General features: G+C 47.6%; 1 protein-coding gene across 1 annotated transcript in view; it reads right to left on the bottom strand.

The window, feature by feature from the left end:
• The window catches only part of ACOXL (acyl-CoA oxidase like), a 284,350-nt gene that overhangs the window by 258,919 nt on the left and 10,005 nt on the right, over positions 1 to 15,426 (bottom strand). Inside the window, 5 exon segments of the mRNA XM_040993353.1 lie at positions 37 to 123; positions 401 to 515; positions 5,599 to 5,697; positions 6,426 to 6,512; positions 13,917 to 14,000. Coding sequence (XP_040849287.1) covers positions 37 to 123; positions 401 to 515; positions 5,599 to 5,697; positions 6,426 to 6,512; positions 13,917 to 14,000 — 472 coding nt within the window.

The raw sequence follows: 15,426 nt of genomic DNA, 5'->3' as shown, positions 1-15,426 counted from the left end.
AGAAAGGAGGCAGGAGAGAGTGGCCCGGAGACCCACCTTCTTTGTGGAGCATATCAACAGCTGTCACTCCTGGATACGAGTTTCCATTTCCATCCCGGATGGGGACGATGAAACAGTGGGGACCTATGGCAGATAGAGATCGTATTAAACCCTCCTTTCTAAAACTGTGAATAAAGCTGTGTTCATTCCCTGGAATGATATGAATTTATTTAGACCCCAAAAGTTCATTCAGGTCTATGCACATTTGGCATCATCATGCAGAACATCAAAATGCCATGATAAATGGGACCAGAAAGCTTGTTCTGAATTCCTAACGAGGTAAAAGTGGGGGTTCAGGAAAGCGTATCCCCTGAATGCTACTAATAAAGAATGGTTCTAGTTCTCTGTGTGGGCGACAAACCTTGGGATTTTCCATGAATGATGAGTTGGGCAAAGACGGCAGCGTAATTCCCGTGCATGGCATTGCCAATGTACATCTTCTCGGCATCTTTACAGGGCGTGTCAACGACAAACTCCTGCACAGAACAGCAGAGTGACAGAGAATTTCCTTCAGTGTGGCTCTTGCAACTGCACGGCCTGGTGCAAGGAGTGCTATGGACACAGGTTTGCCCTGCGCATGATGCCACCGTCGGCTGGCTCAATGGCAAGACATCAGAGCCACTGTGCTATCATCTGACTTTCCAACATATATATATATATATATATATATATACTTGTGCATGTGTGTGTCTGTCTCCTCAATACATTGAATAAATAAACAGATATGTTTTTTAAAAAACTGTTCGGGCCCGGCGCGATGGCACAGTGGTTAAGGTCCTCGCCTTGCACGCCCAGGATCCCATACGGGCACCGGTTCTAATCCCGGCAGCCCCGCTTCCCTTCCAGCTCCCTGCTTGTGGTCCGGGAAAGCAGTCGAGGACGGCCCAAAGCTTTGGGACCCTGCACCCATGTGGGAGACCTGAAAGAGGCTCCTGGCTTCGGATTGGCTCAGCTCCGGCCATTGCAGCCTCTGAAGGAGTGAATCAGTGGATGGAAGATATTTGTCTCTGTCTTTCCTTATCTCCGTATATCTGACTTTCCAATTAAATTTTTTTAAATATAAAATTTAAAAACTGTTCACTCACTATTCCTGTCTCTTCTTTATAACATCAGAATGATGTGTGCCATGTTGTTGAGCCTGCTTGCCTGGACTTTACAAAGTATTCATTTATCAGCTTCTTTCTCTGGGCCATTCTATGCAGAAGTTCCCAATTTTAAACAACCCAACACCAAATCCCTTCCAAATGCCTGGCTGGTGCCATTTCAGCTGTCCCCACACCCGCAGCCTCCTCCAACATCTCAGTTGGATGTTTCCACCAAACAAGAGACCAGCCAGTCACCTGGGCCCCGTCGGCGTCATTCCAGAATTCACATCTGAGTGCTTTGTCTTCACCCTATCGAGACAAGCCTTCTGCCACTCACTGGCCTCCACAGTGACCCTGGCCCTGAACTTCCCTGCCTCTGTGACACAGGTCCTTCTCTCAATAGCAACCATGTCAGGAAAGGCCAGAACTGCCCACTTGGACCAACACCAGTAGGCGACCATGACCTATTCCCTCCATGCTTAGAAGACGAATCACCTTCTGAAGCCCTTGGCTGCCCAAACCACCACGTAAAGTCACTCAAGGTCGCCATGTGCAGACCTGAAGGACAGAGCAGCTGGAGACGAGTCTCTCCCTCCCCAGGGAAGCAGCTGTTGAATTGCCATCCATTCTGTCCCCATGCCACAAGCAAGGATTCATTCTACTTCAAAACGGTCTGACACTAACCCTGCTCACAAAGCAGCAAAAAAATGCAGGGTTTTGGCTGGTTCTTGTCTGTGTTCACTCTCTGCTCGGGCATGGTCTTGCTTGCCCCGCTCTGGAAGCAGATCACTATGCGAGAGCTGTCCCCCATCTCACTCAACACGTGGGTCACCCTCCAGTGTGTGACTCAGGAGGGACTAATGTGGGATGGGCGGTGGGGGTGGAAGGAGGGAGCAGGACAAATGACAGAATGGCAGAGAGCTGAATTTCTACTTACAATCAGAGTTATCAATATTGAAGACGTGGCTGAACGAAACCAACAAGCTATTGATCATGCAAAGATTAGCTCAGATTTCAGATTATGAATTACAGACTGTACTTTCCCTTAGGCCAAAAAATACAGTCTTGAAGCCTAACAAAACATTCTCTGACACATGTTTGCGTGGGGAAACGTTTAGCACGTGCAATAGCTTTTCAGAACTATAAACAGATAAGGATAAGTTGAATCTTTTTCAGAGAATTCTCAGGAGGCCGCCGCTGTTTTGTCGGGCCAGCTCGGACTTCACAGAGTGACAAGTTAACTTGAGCTTGGGGGCAGTGCTGGGAGAGAAACAGCAAAACAGTGCTGAGGAGAGAGGCTCACCCTTCAGGGAAAGGAATGGAAGCAACAAAGGAAACCAGCCAAGGACAAAAGATCTTCTAGGACTGGGAGAGAGCAGAGTGCCATGGGTCCCGCCACCATCCTGTACATCCAGGAAAGGAGCTTCGTCACTTCTGGCACAAGTCTTGTTTTGGAAAGTTTACATCTGCCAAAACGCAGCAGTTAGAGTTGGATTTAAAGAACGCACACCATGCATGCTGGTAACTGCCATGATTATCTGTCCCACATAATGACAAAGTGATGGCCTGGCCCAGGCAGCTCACAGCCTCAGGTACCTTTGCTATTCAGCATACCGTGTAAAGAGCAAGCTCTCTCCCGCCTCTTTGCCTCTTTCTGTCTCTATGCAATCCCAGCCCCTCCTCCAAACAAAATTCAAACCACCAACCTGCAGGCACGAATAACCAAAAAGTGTAAGAGATTTAAATAGTCCTTAAGGGACAAAATGCTCATTTCATCAGCTCTGACGATTTCAAGAGGAAATGAAGGGGAAAATACAGAAACCAGCGGAGGGAGAAACCCATTCCCGCTGTCAGTCCTGGTCGCCGTGTGTCTGTGATGAGCGTGCGGTTTCTCCTTCCCGCCCCCTTCCCCAGGAGACAGCGTCCTCCAGGGTCTCCCCATCATTACAGTCTCAACTTTGCAACTCCCCTGTCAGAAAGTGGCAGCTGCTGGGGCCCACCAGGTAGCTAAATCATTTATGCTGTTTGGGGAAAATGAGACCAGCACAGAAAATTATTTTTGTAAGGGAAAAAAAAAATCATGTTAAGAAGAAACAAATAAATTGGAATTGTGGGGTTTGTTTTTGTTCTTTTTCCATTCCATGAATGACAGCAAGGTGACTTCAATGCCATGGCTTGGGGAGAGGAAAAGTTGGTGAGCCAGAATCCATCACTGTCACTGGTGGGGAAGCCACACTGTCAGGAGCCGTCCCACTGGAACTTAAGGCTCACTCATGAACTGTGTAGTCAGAGCCCATTTCTTAGCCTCTGTAAGCCTCAGTTTCCCTGTCTTTATAAAGCAGAGGCAGTAATAAGGTGTTAGGACATTTGACACAGTGTTTACCCCTGCACACTGGGACTAATCTAAGGACCCTCAATGTTGTGTTTCTGGGATTGTGGCTGAGAAGGATTACTGGACACCATGCAGACAGGGCTGGATACAGGACAGGACATGCAGTGAGGGCTCAGAAACGGAAGCACTGACTCTTGTCCTTCCTGAGCCCTGGACACCTTTGGCTACCATAGAGAAGTCACACCAGGGCAGGAGGGTCTGCAAGACATCTCCCCAAACAGCCCTTTGTCACTGTGAAGCCTAATCTCTAACCAGCATCCACGGCCAGGAAAGCCTGCTAACAAAAATCCAGCCTAGGGGTAGGTGTCTGCCAAGGTGGTTAATACTCCCACTCCCAAGACAGAGCACCAGGGCTCCATACCCAGCTCTGACTCTGGACTCCTGCCTCCTGGAGCCCCTGGGAAGCAGGGGTGGTGATTTGAGTGACCAGGATCCCTGCCACCGAGATGAGAGACCCAGGTCAAGTGCCTGGATCTTGGTCCCCATCTCTTTCTCTCCCTCTATTCTTCTGTCAGGAAGGAATAAAGAAACAGAGAAAATGAAGAACAGACTAAGTGCCCACAGTCACGCAACGCAGCCGACAAGCAGGCTCCTGCTTACAGAGATGTACAAAGAGTCATTCCAGGAAGAACTTGAAGATTTACTGATTCCTTTGTTGTCCTTAGGAATGCCCAATACAAGCAAATAGGAAGGAAAGTAGGTAAATGGTTGCTTTATTAACTCAGCAAGGAGGAGCTGCTGGAGAAGGGAGCATGGCAGAGCTGAGTATTCAAGTGCTGCCGGCGACCCTAGGCTGCACAGAACCCGATATACAGAGCCTTGATCAACATGTTTTTAATTGATAGGAAGTAAAGGAAAAGAAAGAACAATAAACAAAAGGGAAGGGAAGAGAGAGAAATGGGAAGAAAGATCAGAGTATACCACATATGGAAGGGATAGACAAGGTAAGAATGATTAGAGAAGCTTTGGTTGTTGTGTCAACTGCTACTGCAGGCCCCACTCCCAAACGTTCCCTTGAAACCACTGGCATTCGGTACCAGCAAGTTCCATGGATACAACCATGAATCAAAAAGATCAGAAAAAAGGGGGGAAAAAATCAATGACTATACCGAGCATCTATGGGCTTTTTTGTTCTGGCTGCTCCCTAAACAATCCAGCGTCACCAACAGAGACACAGAATCAGATTGTGCTGGCTGCTGGAGAGGAACTGAAACATGCAGGAGGATTTCCATGCAAGTGCTACAGAATGTTCTATGAGGGACTTTGGTCTCTGCGGGGTGTCCTGGAACCGGTCTCCTGCGGACACTGAGGTATGACCATACCGTCCTGGAGGATTTGGCTCCTGGTTAAGGAATTATCCTGCCCCAGTGCAAAAAAGTGTGCCCACAGAACTACCTCTTCTAATTCTGTGACTCCTAGGAGGGACTGCAAACAGCTTCAGCACTATTATCATGGAGCTGCCACAGGGATTGAGTTGACAAGGGCATGTGAGCCACATGGAGCATGCCCAGCCCATGGCAGGTAGAGTAGAAGTACTGGCTGAGGTCAGATTCCTGAAACCTGGGCACACATCCACTTTAACTGCACATTTACACATGCACTTTGAATCTGAGCTCCTCCTCGAGGACAGCCATACCACAGGTGCAAAGACCCAGAAAGCGAAGTTTCTGAACCCAGGAAGTGAAGTCTGATCTGCCCAGGCCACTTGTGGCACTGAACTGTAGAATGGCAAATCCTGGGCCTGATACAGTAGCCTAGTGGCTAAAATTTTCTCCTTGCATGTGCCAGGATCCCATATGGGTGCTGGTTCCTGTCCTGGCTGCTCCACTTCCCATCCAGCTCCCTGCTTGTGGCCTGGGAAAGCAGTCAAGAACAGCCCAAACCCTTGAGACCCTGCACCTGTGTGGGAGACCTGGAAGAAACTCCTGGCTCAGGAGTTGGCTCAACATCAGCCATTGCTGCCACTTGGGGAGTGAGCCAGTAGACAGAAAATCTTTCTCTCTGTCTCTACTTCTCTCTGTAAATTTGACTTTCCAATAAAACTAAATAAATCTTTTAAAAAGAAGAATGGTGAATCCTCACCTGTGCCGAGAGGTCAAAGGTGGCTTCAGTCTGGATCCCTCTCACATTGCTGCCGTGGCCCCGCTCAGTCATCGCAAACATCCCGGTGTATTTCTGCTCCTAGTGTTAGAAGGGGATTCATCAGTCAGAAGCAGGCTGCTGAGGTCTGGAAATGGTCCGTCCCTCAAGGGGTTGGATGCTAGAAGCTTGGTCCCCAGGGTGGTGATATGAGGGACGGTGGAATCTTTTTGAGATGGGAGCTCAATGGGAAGTGGTTGAGCACTGGAGTTGCCACCCTTGGAAGGGGTTAAGGTAGTTCTCACAGGCTAGTTAACACCCACAGAAGGTTGTTCTGAAGGAGGGCCTGGGCCCTCTGCACACCAGGTGATCCTTTCCACACAGACTCCCACAGTGATACCATCTGGAACAAGGCCTTCACCAGGGGTGGGAAAAAAATGGAGCTACCTGATCTTGGACCTTCCACTTCCAAAACTGAGCCAAACAAACCTCTTTTCTTTACAAAGTACCTAGCCTTGGGCATTTTGTTATGGTAATGGAGGATAAGCCAAAACAGTTGCTACAATTACAGACCTCTCCAACCATTTACAATGTGGGTGAAAACAGCAAGAGGTAAGTTGGAAAAAAGTGTAAACATTCAGTCTAATGACATCTAAAGTGAGATTAATAATAAGATTCAACACAAATAGAATAGCCTAGAAATTCAAATTCTGTCAAACTTCCTCTTTCTTGCTTTCTTGCTTGTTTGCTTTCTCAAACACTAACACATCTAAGTACTACAGATTTCTAAGACTGTCCACAGCAGAGAGCTATCAAGGTACACACCATACCTGGAGGAGCTGAAACCACTTAGTAACATGTCCAGGGCTCCCGAGATTCCTGATAACACCACCAAACAGCCAATAAATTATTCCACACTAAAAATAAAGACAATGCAAACCATTGTTAGTACCAATCAACAATTTCAAGATAATTAAACCAGCTGGCCAATCTCCACTCAAGGAACACCTGCTCGGCTCCTGAGATTTATCCAAAAACGCCCCAGTGGCAAATTTGCAGTCCACACCCTCTCCTGCCTGGCCTGCTGCAGTGCTTCTCTGCAGACACAACTCCTGGACCCTCATCTAGGTGAGGACACCCCAGCTCCACAGTGATTCAGTTCTCCAGCCTCAGCCAACCCCTTTAATCCCAGCAGATGACTGTTCTGAGCATGACTTCTTGCTCAGACACTATCACGTACTTGTGCAATGATCTCAATTGTTTCTTGCAGTCTGCAAGGATGGCGCCTGCATGAAAAGCAGTCAGCAAGAAGAGGGCCAATGGAAGATGAATGCTGCAAAATGAGCTTGGCTTCAGCTATGACAGCCCGGGCCCCAGCTACCAGTGGGTTCAGCTACCCCTCGGCTAGGAGATAGCTGGCCAATGGTACAGTGTTGTCAATTTCTTCATGTGAGGAATGGAGCAAACAACGAACGTACCCACTTCTCAAGTTGTCATTTGTTCCTCCACACACAAGCTGATTGAGTCCCCCAACAACCCTATGAAAAAGACATCACCTCTCCTACTAAGGATGCTGGCACTCAGAGTGGCAAAGTTGACTCAACCAAAGTTGCACCTTGGGAGTCGCTGAGGTTGAAATCTCAGCTAGTTAAGGCCTACAACTACAACGTCATCACGTTGCCATGAGGAGTCAATGAGAGCCAACCACTAAGTACTTTGCCTGGTCTTCTAAAAACTCTGGGAAAGTGTTACTGACCAGAAAGGAGAGGAAGAAAGTGACTTGAGCATTTGGAAGGAACAGAGCAACTGGCTGCAAAGACAGAAGGCAGGTGCACTGACATTTATTGCATCTTCAGGTCAGCATCTTTCCCCTTCCCTGCCACACATCTCCACCTGTCCTCTGGCAAGCACCCTCTCTCCAGAATTAGTCCAAGTGGTTCTAGGCAATATTGATCCCAGGATGAGTACTGATCTGAGACTGGCAATTTGCACAGTATCATCTCCCTGACCGTAAGGACCGGCTACGTTCATTCAGAGTGCATTCTAGGACATGTAAGCAACCAACTGGGAGAGAAAAGCTCCCTTTCTTGCTGTAATAAGATGTGGAGGAATGGAGACCCAGTGCTGCTGGAAACCACGTTGCCACAGCTGGTGAATGAAGCTGATATGTGGGAAATAAGGTGCTGGAGGAGACAGAGCCAAGAGATGAGAGCCCACATCCTGCACATCCACACCACTTCGGCTCGGCGATCACAGCAGCCACTAAATGGGTTTTTTAATTTTTTAGCTTTAGTAAGTTGGGATTGGACCTTTTTGTGTGGTCACTACAACTGAAGGAGCTCTCTGCACTCTGTGTGTATCCTCAGCCAGGAGTTAATTTCGTGAATGGCACTTGATCTACTCCCACAGCTCTGGCACTGGGAGGAATAAATTTCACTCATCACATTAGCAAGATGAAGTGCTTGTCATTCAATTCCTGACAGCAAACCCTGGGAAGATGTTTCTCACCCTGATTGTTCAGCGCCTCTCCAGGGAGTTATCCTGGACACTACAAACTGCTCCACTCCAACATGGGAAAGTGGAATCAGTCCAAATAGAGCATGCTTTTCCCCTAACCCATTTTGGAAATCAAGGTAAAACAAATTATTTGTATCAAAACAAGTTGAAATTTTCCACCCCTAAATCTCCTTGGCTGGTGACAGTTGCCTTTTTTGCAATATATTCTTTCTGGGATTTACATCCTTTCCTGCACTGAATCATTCCTCCTTTTTAAGAAGAGAGAAACTCTTGGTTTGTTCCTGCCATGCTCTGAAATCTTCCCTTCACTGAAATGTAGGATTAGGAATCCTAGGCTGAGCGAGGGAACCGCAACTGTTGACAGGTGGTATCTGCTTGATGCCAGTCCACACAGTTAGGTTAAATGTGGGCCTCTTCTCCAGCTCAGTCACACTGCCTGAATAACAGGTAAGCTAACCATTCTGGGCCTCCTGCAAGGGCAAGTGGCTCCCTGGACCGACATGCTCTCAGCATGTGCTTCCTGGGAGGAGGGACAGGCAGGTGAATGACAGAGGCAGTTCTGACTGAGGTGATCAACAGGGAGAGTTGAGACCTGGTAAGTCCTGGCTACACAGTTAATAAGTTGGATTGGGGAGAAGTAGGCAAGATAGGACTCTAGGAGAATAGTGGGTCACCACATGGACAGAGGCCCACACTGCAGTGGGGCAACTTGAAAGGGAATCCAAGAACAGACAGAAAATGCCAGGAGCAGGTGGTAGACTCAATAAGATACTGAGACAGACTGAAGAGGAGCATCATTCCATCACAAGGAAAATACCAAGTGGCCTCCACAGAGAGCAGTATATGCACCGTTATTATTCCTGCCCAACATTCTGCCACCCAGCAAATCTCAGGGCCAGGAAGCTGAGAGGCTAATCTGCCCTGTGACATGCTGGGAAAAGCAGTAATAACTGACCTACAAGGAGGGGACACCTGATGAAAGCCCTGACTTCCATCACATTGCCAGCCTGGTGTGGCCTGTTGAGGAGAGTGCCTTGCCTCCTTCCTCATTCATGTGGAGAAGCCAAAGGCAAACAGGCAGCACACCTGACAGCCAGCCAGGGCTGGCAGCAACCTCAGAGGCCACGGTGGGAGACACGTGGGAAAGCAGGTTGCTTTCGCTTCAATGCATCCGCAGAGTCACTACCTGGAAGACTCTTGGAAAGAGTTCCCAGCCACGACTCAGGGGCTTGGCACCCTCACCACTGAGCAAACCCCTGCTCCCAGACAGACTGAGCACAGACTCCTAGGCATTTCCAGTTTAAGTCTAGACATGACTTAGCATGGGCATTAGCATTAGTAGCTTTTGTTGCAGATGAGACAAGCACAGTACACATACAGGAAGGAACCTGCCAGAATACGGCTGGGAAGTGCTAGACAAAGAATGTGAGTCCATGTACTGCTGACTGTGTCCCTGTCACAATGGGCTGGTGCATGCATACTGGTAGCCTGCCAGCACCATCACTGTGATAAGCCATCAGCTTCCTGCACAATGAACCAATAGCAGGTACATTTTGGAATCTTCATTCCGAGAGCAATTGGGATACACAAGGTACTGGAAGTATATCTTGAGACAGGAGTTATCCCTGGAAACAATAATGAACCAAAGTATGTCCACCAACACTCATACACTGAAGCCTTGATCCACAGTGGGGTGGTTTGGGGGGCATGTCTTTGGGAGGCATTTAGGCCCTTTGGGAGACCATGAGCTTGAGGCTTCAGTTTGGAATTGATGCCTTTGTAAGGCAAGGAAGGGAGACCAGTACCTCTCTGTACAACAGGACACAGGGGGAAGGCAGTCTCACCTTACCATGATCTTTTAAAAATATTTATTTATGTATGTATGTATTTATGCATTTATTTATTTATTTATTTATTTTATTTGAAAGGCAGTTACACACACACACACAGTTGGGGTGAGGGGATCTTCCAACTGTTGGTTCGTCCCCCCACAAATGGCCACACAGCTAAAACTGGACTAAGTCAAGGCCAGGAGCAAGCTTCATCCAGGTCTCCCACCTGTATTGCAGGGGCCCAAATACTTGGACCATCCTCCACTGCTCTCCCAGGCACATTAGCAGAGAGCTGGATTGGAAGCTAAGCAGCTAGGAATTGAATCAGTACCCATACCGGATACTAGGGATGCAAATGGCAGCTGAATCTGTGACCATGATCTTGAGCTTGGCAACCTCCAGGAACATCAGAACATAAATGTCCATTGTTTGAGCCCCAAGTCTATGATATTTTGTTACACAGGGCCAAGTACACAGATTGTCAGGTGATGGCAATATGGAAAAGGAGAGCAGAGACAAGGGAGAAAAAAAAGAAGCATTCCACATTTCTTTCAGCTAGAGAGACCTTCCAGATTTCATCCATGTTTTTGGCAGAAGACTCTGGGCTAGTGCCCAGACAGCAGTGAGAATTCATGGCCCTCTGTGAAGAAGTCCTTCTCTCAGGCGTTCTCTAGTGTGTACTTTCACACCACTGGGGCTCTCTCACAGCCAGCCCCAGGCCCTGCCAGCCCTTGGCTGCATGAGTTCAACCATGTTTGTTCAAAGTGCTAAGGAAGACATAGAGCCTCTGGATTAACACAGGACCAGAGTGAACCAGAGAAGGGGCTGGGCCCATGAGGCACCGATGCTACTGACAAGCTGAGGTTGTCACTTTCTGTTCAAGCTGGTGGCTCCTGTAACAGGCAGATGCTGCCAGCTGCTCTGGGTGCCCCCTGACCCAACCAGAGCTCACAGGAGCAGTTCCCAGCCCACCACAGCCCTCCACCACCACCAACAGGGGAAAAAAAGCCATAATCTCCTAGGCCAGACTCAGCACACAGTGAATGTTTCTCCAATGACCGAGCTCGATTGGTAGAAGGTTGGGGTGGGGACAGTAGGACAGGGAAGGGAAAAAAAAGTCAGCCACAGTGACTAAAGTGTGGAAAAGCAGTCAATAGTTATTTTCCATTGTTGTTTTTTATTGTGGCAAAGTATATGCAATATGCAATATAAAGTTTGTCATTTGAAAATGTGTAATTCAGTGCCATTAAGCACAGTCACAATGTTGTGAGAATATCACTACTTCCAAAACTTTCTGACCATCCAAGACAGACACTCTTTACCCTTTAAGATAACTTTCCATTCTTCTGCCTCCATCGCCAGGAACTTCCTGCTCTTCTTTCCCTGAATGTGCCCACCCTATCTATTCCAGTGGACTCGTTTGTTCTCCTTCCCTCTGTGTTGGCTTATGTCACTCAGCATAAAGCTTTCGAGATTCATCCATGCATCCTGTACCAGAACATCATTCCTTTTTTTGGCTCAATCATGCTCTGTTGTATGTATACACCAGGTTTTGTCTACCCAATCAACAACTGATGCACATTGGTTTTAGCTATGGTGAATAATGCTGTGGTGAGCACTGGCATTTCAGTATTTGTTTAGGACCTGTTTCCAAGTGTTGGGCTGTGTAGCTACTCAGTGGAATGGCCGGGTCATACGGTAACTATGTGCTTTGCCATCTGAGGCTCTGTTGCATTTTGATTCTGTATTAGTCGCTTAGCATTCAGGCACTGACATCTGTTATGTATCTAGAACATAAAGGCCTGCTAGTGTTGACAGTTTGCCTGTCAGTGGTGCTAAGAGGCATGAGGTAACCACGTGAATATTCACTCACAGATTCAAAATGGGTACACATGTCTTAAAGCAAGAATGCTTCAACTGGGAACTAAAGAAAGAGCAGGTGTCAACCAGGGGAAGGAGAAGAAGGCCCAGGATGAAAGGCAAGAGTAGGCTACAGGTGGATGACAGGTGTGGAAAAGGCACCAATCTGGCAGTGACTCTTTGGGAAGAAGGGAAGTGGTGCAGAAAACACCTGGAGGGGTAACCAGGGCCAGACCATGAAAGGACCCCGGGCCACCCCAGGACTGCAGAGTTTTTCCTGGGCTTAAGAGGAAGCAAGAGAGTGATGTGATCAGAGAGGGATTTTAAAGAACAATCCTTTATGTCTGCTCACATTTCCTTTTAGAATACTCAAGAGTAAAGCTTTCCCAGAAACATATATTTCAGAAAAGTTCAAAAAAAAAAAAACAGAAGTAAAATGAACTCAACAACACCACATCATGGCCACTCTGCTTCATTCCCAGCCCCCACCCACCTGCCCTTCCTACAACTTTGTCTCTGGCATGAGATAGTTTCTTCCCTGAATATTTCCTAGAGACCTCTGAGAGATAAACTCTTTTAACAGCAAAACTCAAAGTCATTAAGCCATCTAAAAATATAACACAAATTCTCCAAAGTTGCCAAATACCCGAAGTTCAGGTTCCCTAGCTGACCCATCATTTTTCTCTTCATTTGGTTGCAAGGCCCATCCCTGACAATCGACTGAGATGCTCTTGAAGTCTGCTTTAAACCATGGACCATTCCTCCCACATTCACACAGACAGTCCCAGTGCAGCTTGATGCACTTGGCTCAGTATGAAACCCCGATGCTCAGAGAAGGGGACTCCGCACCCTGCCCCATGACCATGAGATGGCAGGTGGGGATGACACAGACACTCAGAAATTATCTGCTTATTACATCTCAGCTTCATTTCTTCCCTGAAAACCACAGCCAATCCATCCAGGAGCAAAGGGACAGAAGGAGAGGCAAGGTTGCTGTCTGCTGGGATTGGGGGTGAGCCGAAGCCCGCAACCAGGAACTCAAGTTGGGTCTCCCATGCGAGTGGCAGGAATGCAGTAAGTTCAGCCATCAACTTAGATTCCTCTCTATATATTGGTTTAACTTAAACAAGTGTAATAATATGGATCATTTGTGGCAATAATATTTAAGAAAATAAATCATTAGTGACTATGACAGTGTTTTTATAAAATTAATACAAAAATAAGTGACTGAGGGACCAGCGTCGTGGCACAGCAAGTTAAGCCACCATTTGCAACACCAGCATCCTTATATGGGCACTAATTCACATCCAGCTTGCTCCACTTTCAATCCAGCTCCCCACTGACTCATTTGGAAAAGCAACAGAGGATGGCACAAGCGTTTGGGACCCTGCACTAAAGTGGGAGACTTGGACAAAGTTCCTGGCTTCCATCTGGCCCAGCCCTGACCACTATGGCCATTCTAGGGAGTGAACCAGTGGATGAAAGATGTGTGTGTAGCTGTGTGTCCCTCTCCTTGCCCCTCTGTAACTCTTTGTCCTTCAAATAAATAAATAAATCTTAGTGTGGGGGGGAAGTGACCAATACAGATGTGCGAATGTTGTACAAAAGGGAAAGCAGGGCCCGGCACGGTGGCGCAAATGGTTAAGGTCCTTGCCTTGCACGCCTGGGATCCCATACGGGCGCCAGTTCTATCCCGTCAGCCCCGCTTCCCTTCCAGCTCCCTGCCTGTGGCCCGGGAAAGCAGTCGAGGACAGCCCAAGGCTTTGGGACCCTGCACCCGTGTGGGAGACCCGGAAGAGTCTCCTGGCTTCGGATCGGCATAGCACCGGCCATTGCGCTCACTTAGGGAGTGAATCATCAGACAGAAGATCTTCCTCTCTGTCTCTCCTCTCTGTATATCCGCCTTTCCAATAAAAAAAATAATAAAAATAAATCTTTAAAAAAAAAAAAGCAAAGCAAAGCAAGAACAAGACTTGATTATGGTAGTCAGGAGGCCACATTGTGAGGTCCCCATGTTCCAGTCAACGTGCCCAGGGCGTCCAGCTGCAGTGCCCACCCTTGTCAATCATGGCAAGATGATGTCATGAACAGCAGGTGCCCTGGCGCGCTCACCTTCACACCTGTGGCCATGTCTGCGATGGACAGCACTTCCCCAATGCTGAGGCTTCGACTGACAAAATTCTTTGTTTTCTCTGCCTAAAAACATGACAGATCAACGTCAGTGTTGCTGATCTTTTAAATTCACAGTTTTGTATCACACATGCATGATGATACTTTCACAGTTACAAACACGAACATGATGAAAGCTGCTTTTAAATTACGAAATCATCCCATCAGTGTGCCAAAGCAGAGGTTTTCACCTTTCCATAATGTGCTCTTCTGGTCTGTTCCTCTACACATGACCCAGACCTGCAGCCTCTCTACACTGATGCCCTAACCAATACAGAACCCCTGACTTGCGCACAGGCAACAACCTTGCTGTGAAGACTTGATGGGAAGCTTTGGAAAATACTTAACACAGAGAAAATTCCATAACCTACACCTTCCTTTCCAGGTATAGACTGTCTAGGGGTTTTGACAATTTCAATACCCTGTGATTTCCATCCCCCTTTGTCACCCTCTTCTCACTCCCCGACACACAATAGCAATAGATCTAAAGCCAGAAGAGCAGAGTCCCATACCAGCAAAGACTGGGGACAGACACCAGAGCTGCTTTATTCTAAATCTGGAGAAGCATCTGGCACATGTATAGAAGGAGGCAGCTCTTCAGGGGCAAGCTGCTGTTGGCCATTCATTATTGGAGTTAAGGGTGACTGTTCTCAGGTGCTAGTCTTGAGACTCAACCAACAAAACTGGAGCTTGCTGCTCGTGTGTGTGTGTGTGTGTGTGTGTGTGTGTGTGTGTGTGTGTGTGTGTGTATCTGGGTGTTCACGTGTGTATCTGTATTGCTGGACACACCTATGTGTATGTATGGGTGCTTCTCTGTCTATGTGTCTATGTACACATATGTCATGCAGGAGCAAGTACGTGTGCATGTGTACACAGGAACACGGCCGCAGCAGCAACAGGATACAACCAGCTTTCCCAGCATTACACTCAGTTCCACACTGGCTTAAGCTCTCCCTATAGTCACACTATATTTTCCTGTGCTGTAAGGTTTTCCACAAGTTTTCTCTAGAGCATTATTAATTTTATCAAACAATCGAGATTTATGACTCTTATCATGGCTCCAACCCAATACATCTTGCATTGATTATTTCCTAAAATATCTCCAGGCTGGAGCAGAAACCATTGCGTGGTTCTGACTTGGGCTCACACCAGAGAGTCAGTTACCAGCAAATAATAAAAATCAACTGTGGCAGTTAAGTGATGACTTTTTTTGGAGGATACAGACCCCCACAACCAACCCTCTCGTGAAGGGCTGGAAGGGCTAACCCCACATAACACTACACTTGTTAAACAGAAGGAAAAGTCCAACACAGGGAGGTCAAATGACTTGTCCAACCAGAATTACCAAGCCAGGGGCAGAGTAAGGACCAGGGACCAGATGTTCAGCTTTCTCATCTAGGCACTATGCTATGACCCCTCATGGTCCTCAGTTCGCTGGACCAGGGAGCCCTGA

This window comes from Ochotona curzoniae, unplaced genomic scaffold (genome assembly GCF_017591425.1).
Source record: "Ochotona curzoniae isolate NIBS_2020 unplaced genomic scaffold, NIBS_Ocur_1.0 contig_883, whole genome shotgun sequence".
Classification (NCBI taxonomy): Eukaryota; Metazoa; Chordata; class Mammalia; order Lagomorpha; family Ochotonidae; genus Ochotona; species Ochotona curzoniae.
This window is presented reverse-complemented; position numbering and strand designations above follow the sequence as displayed.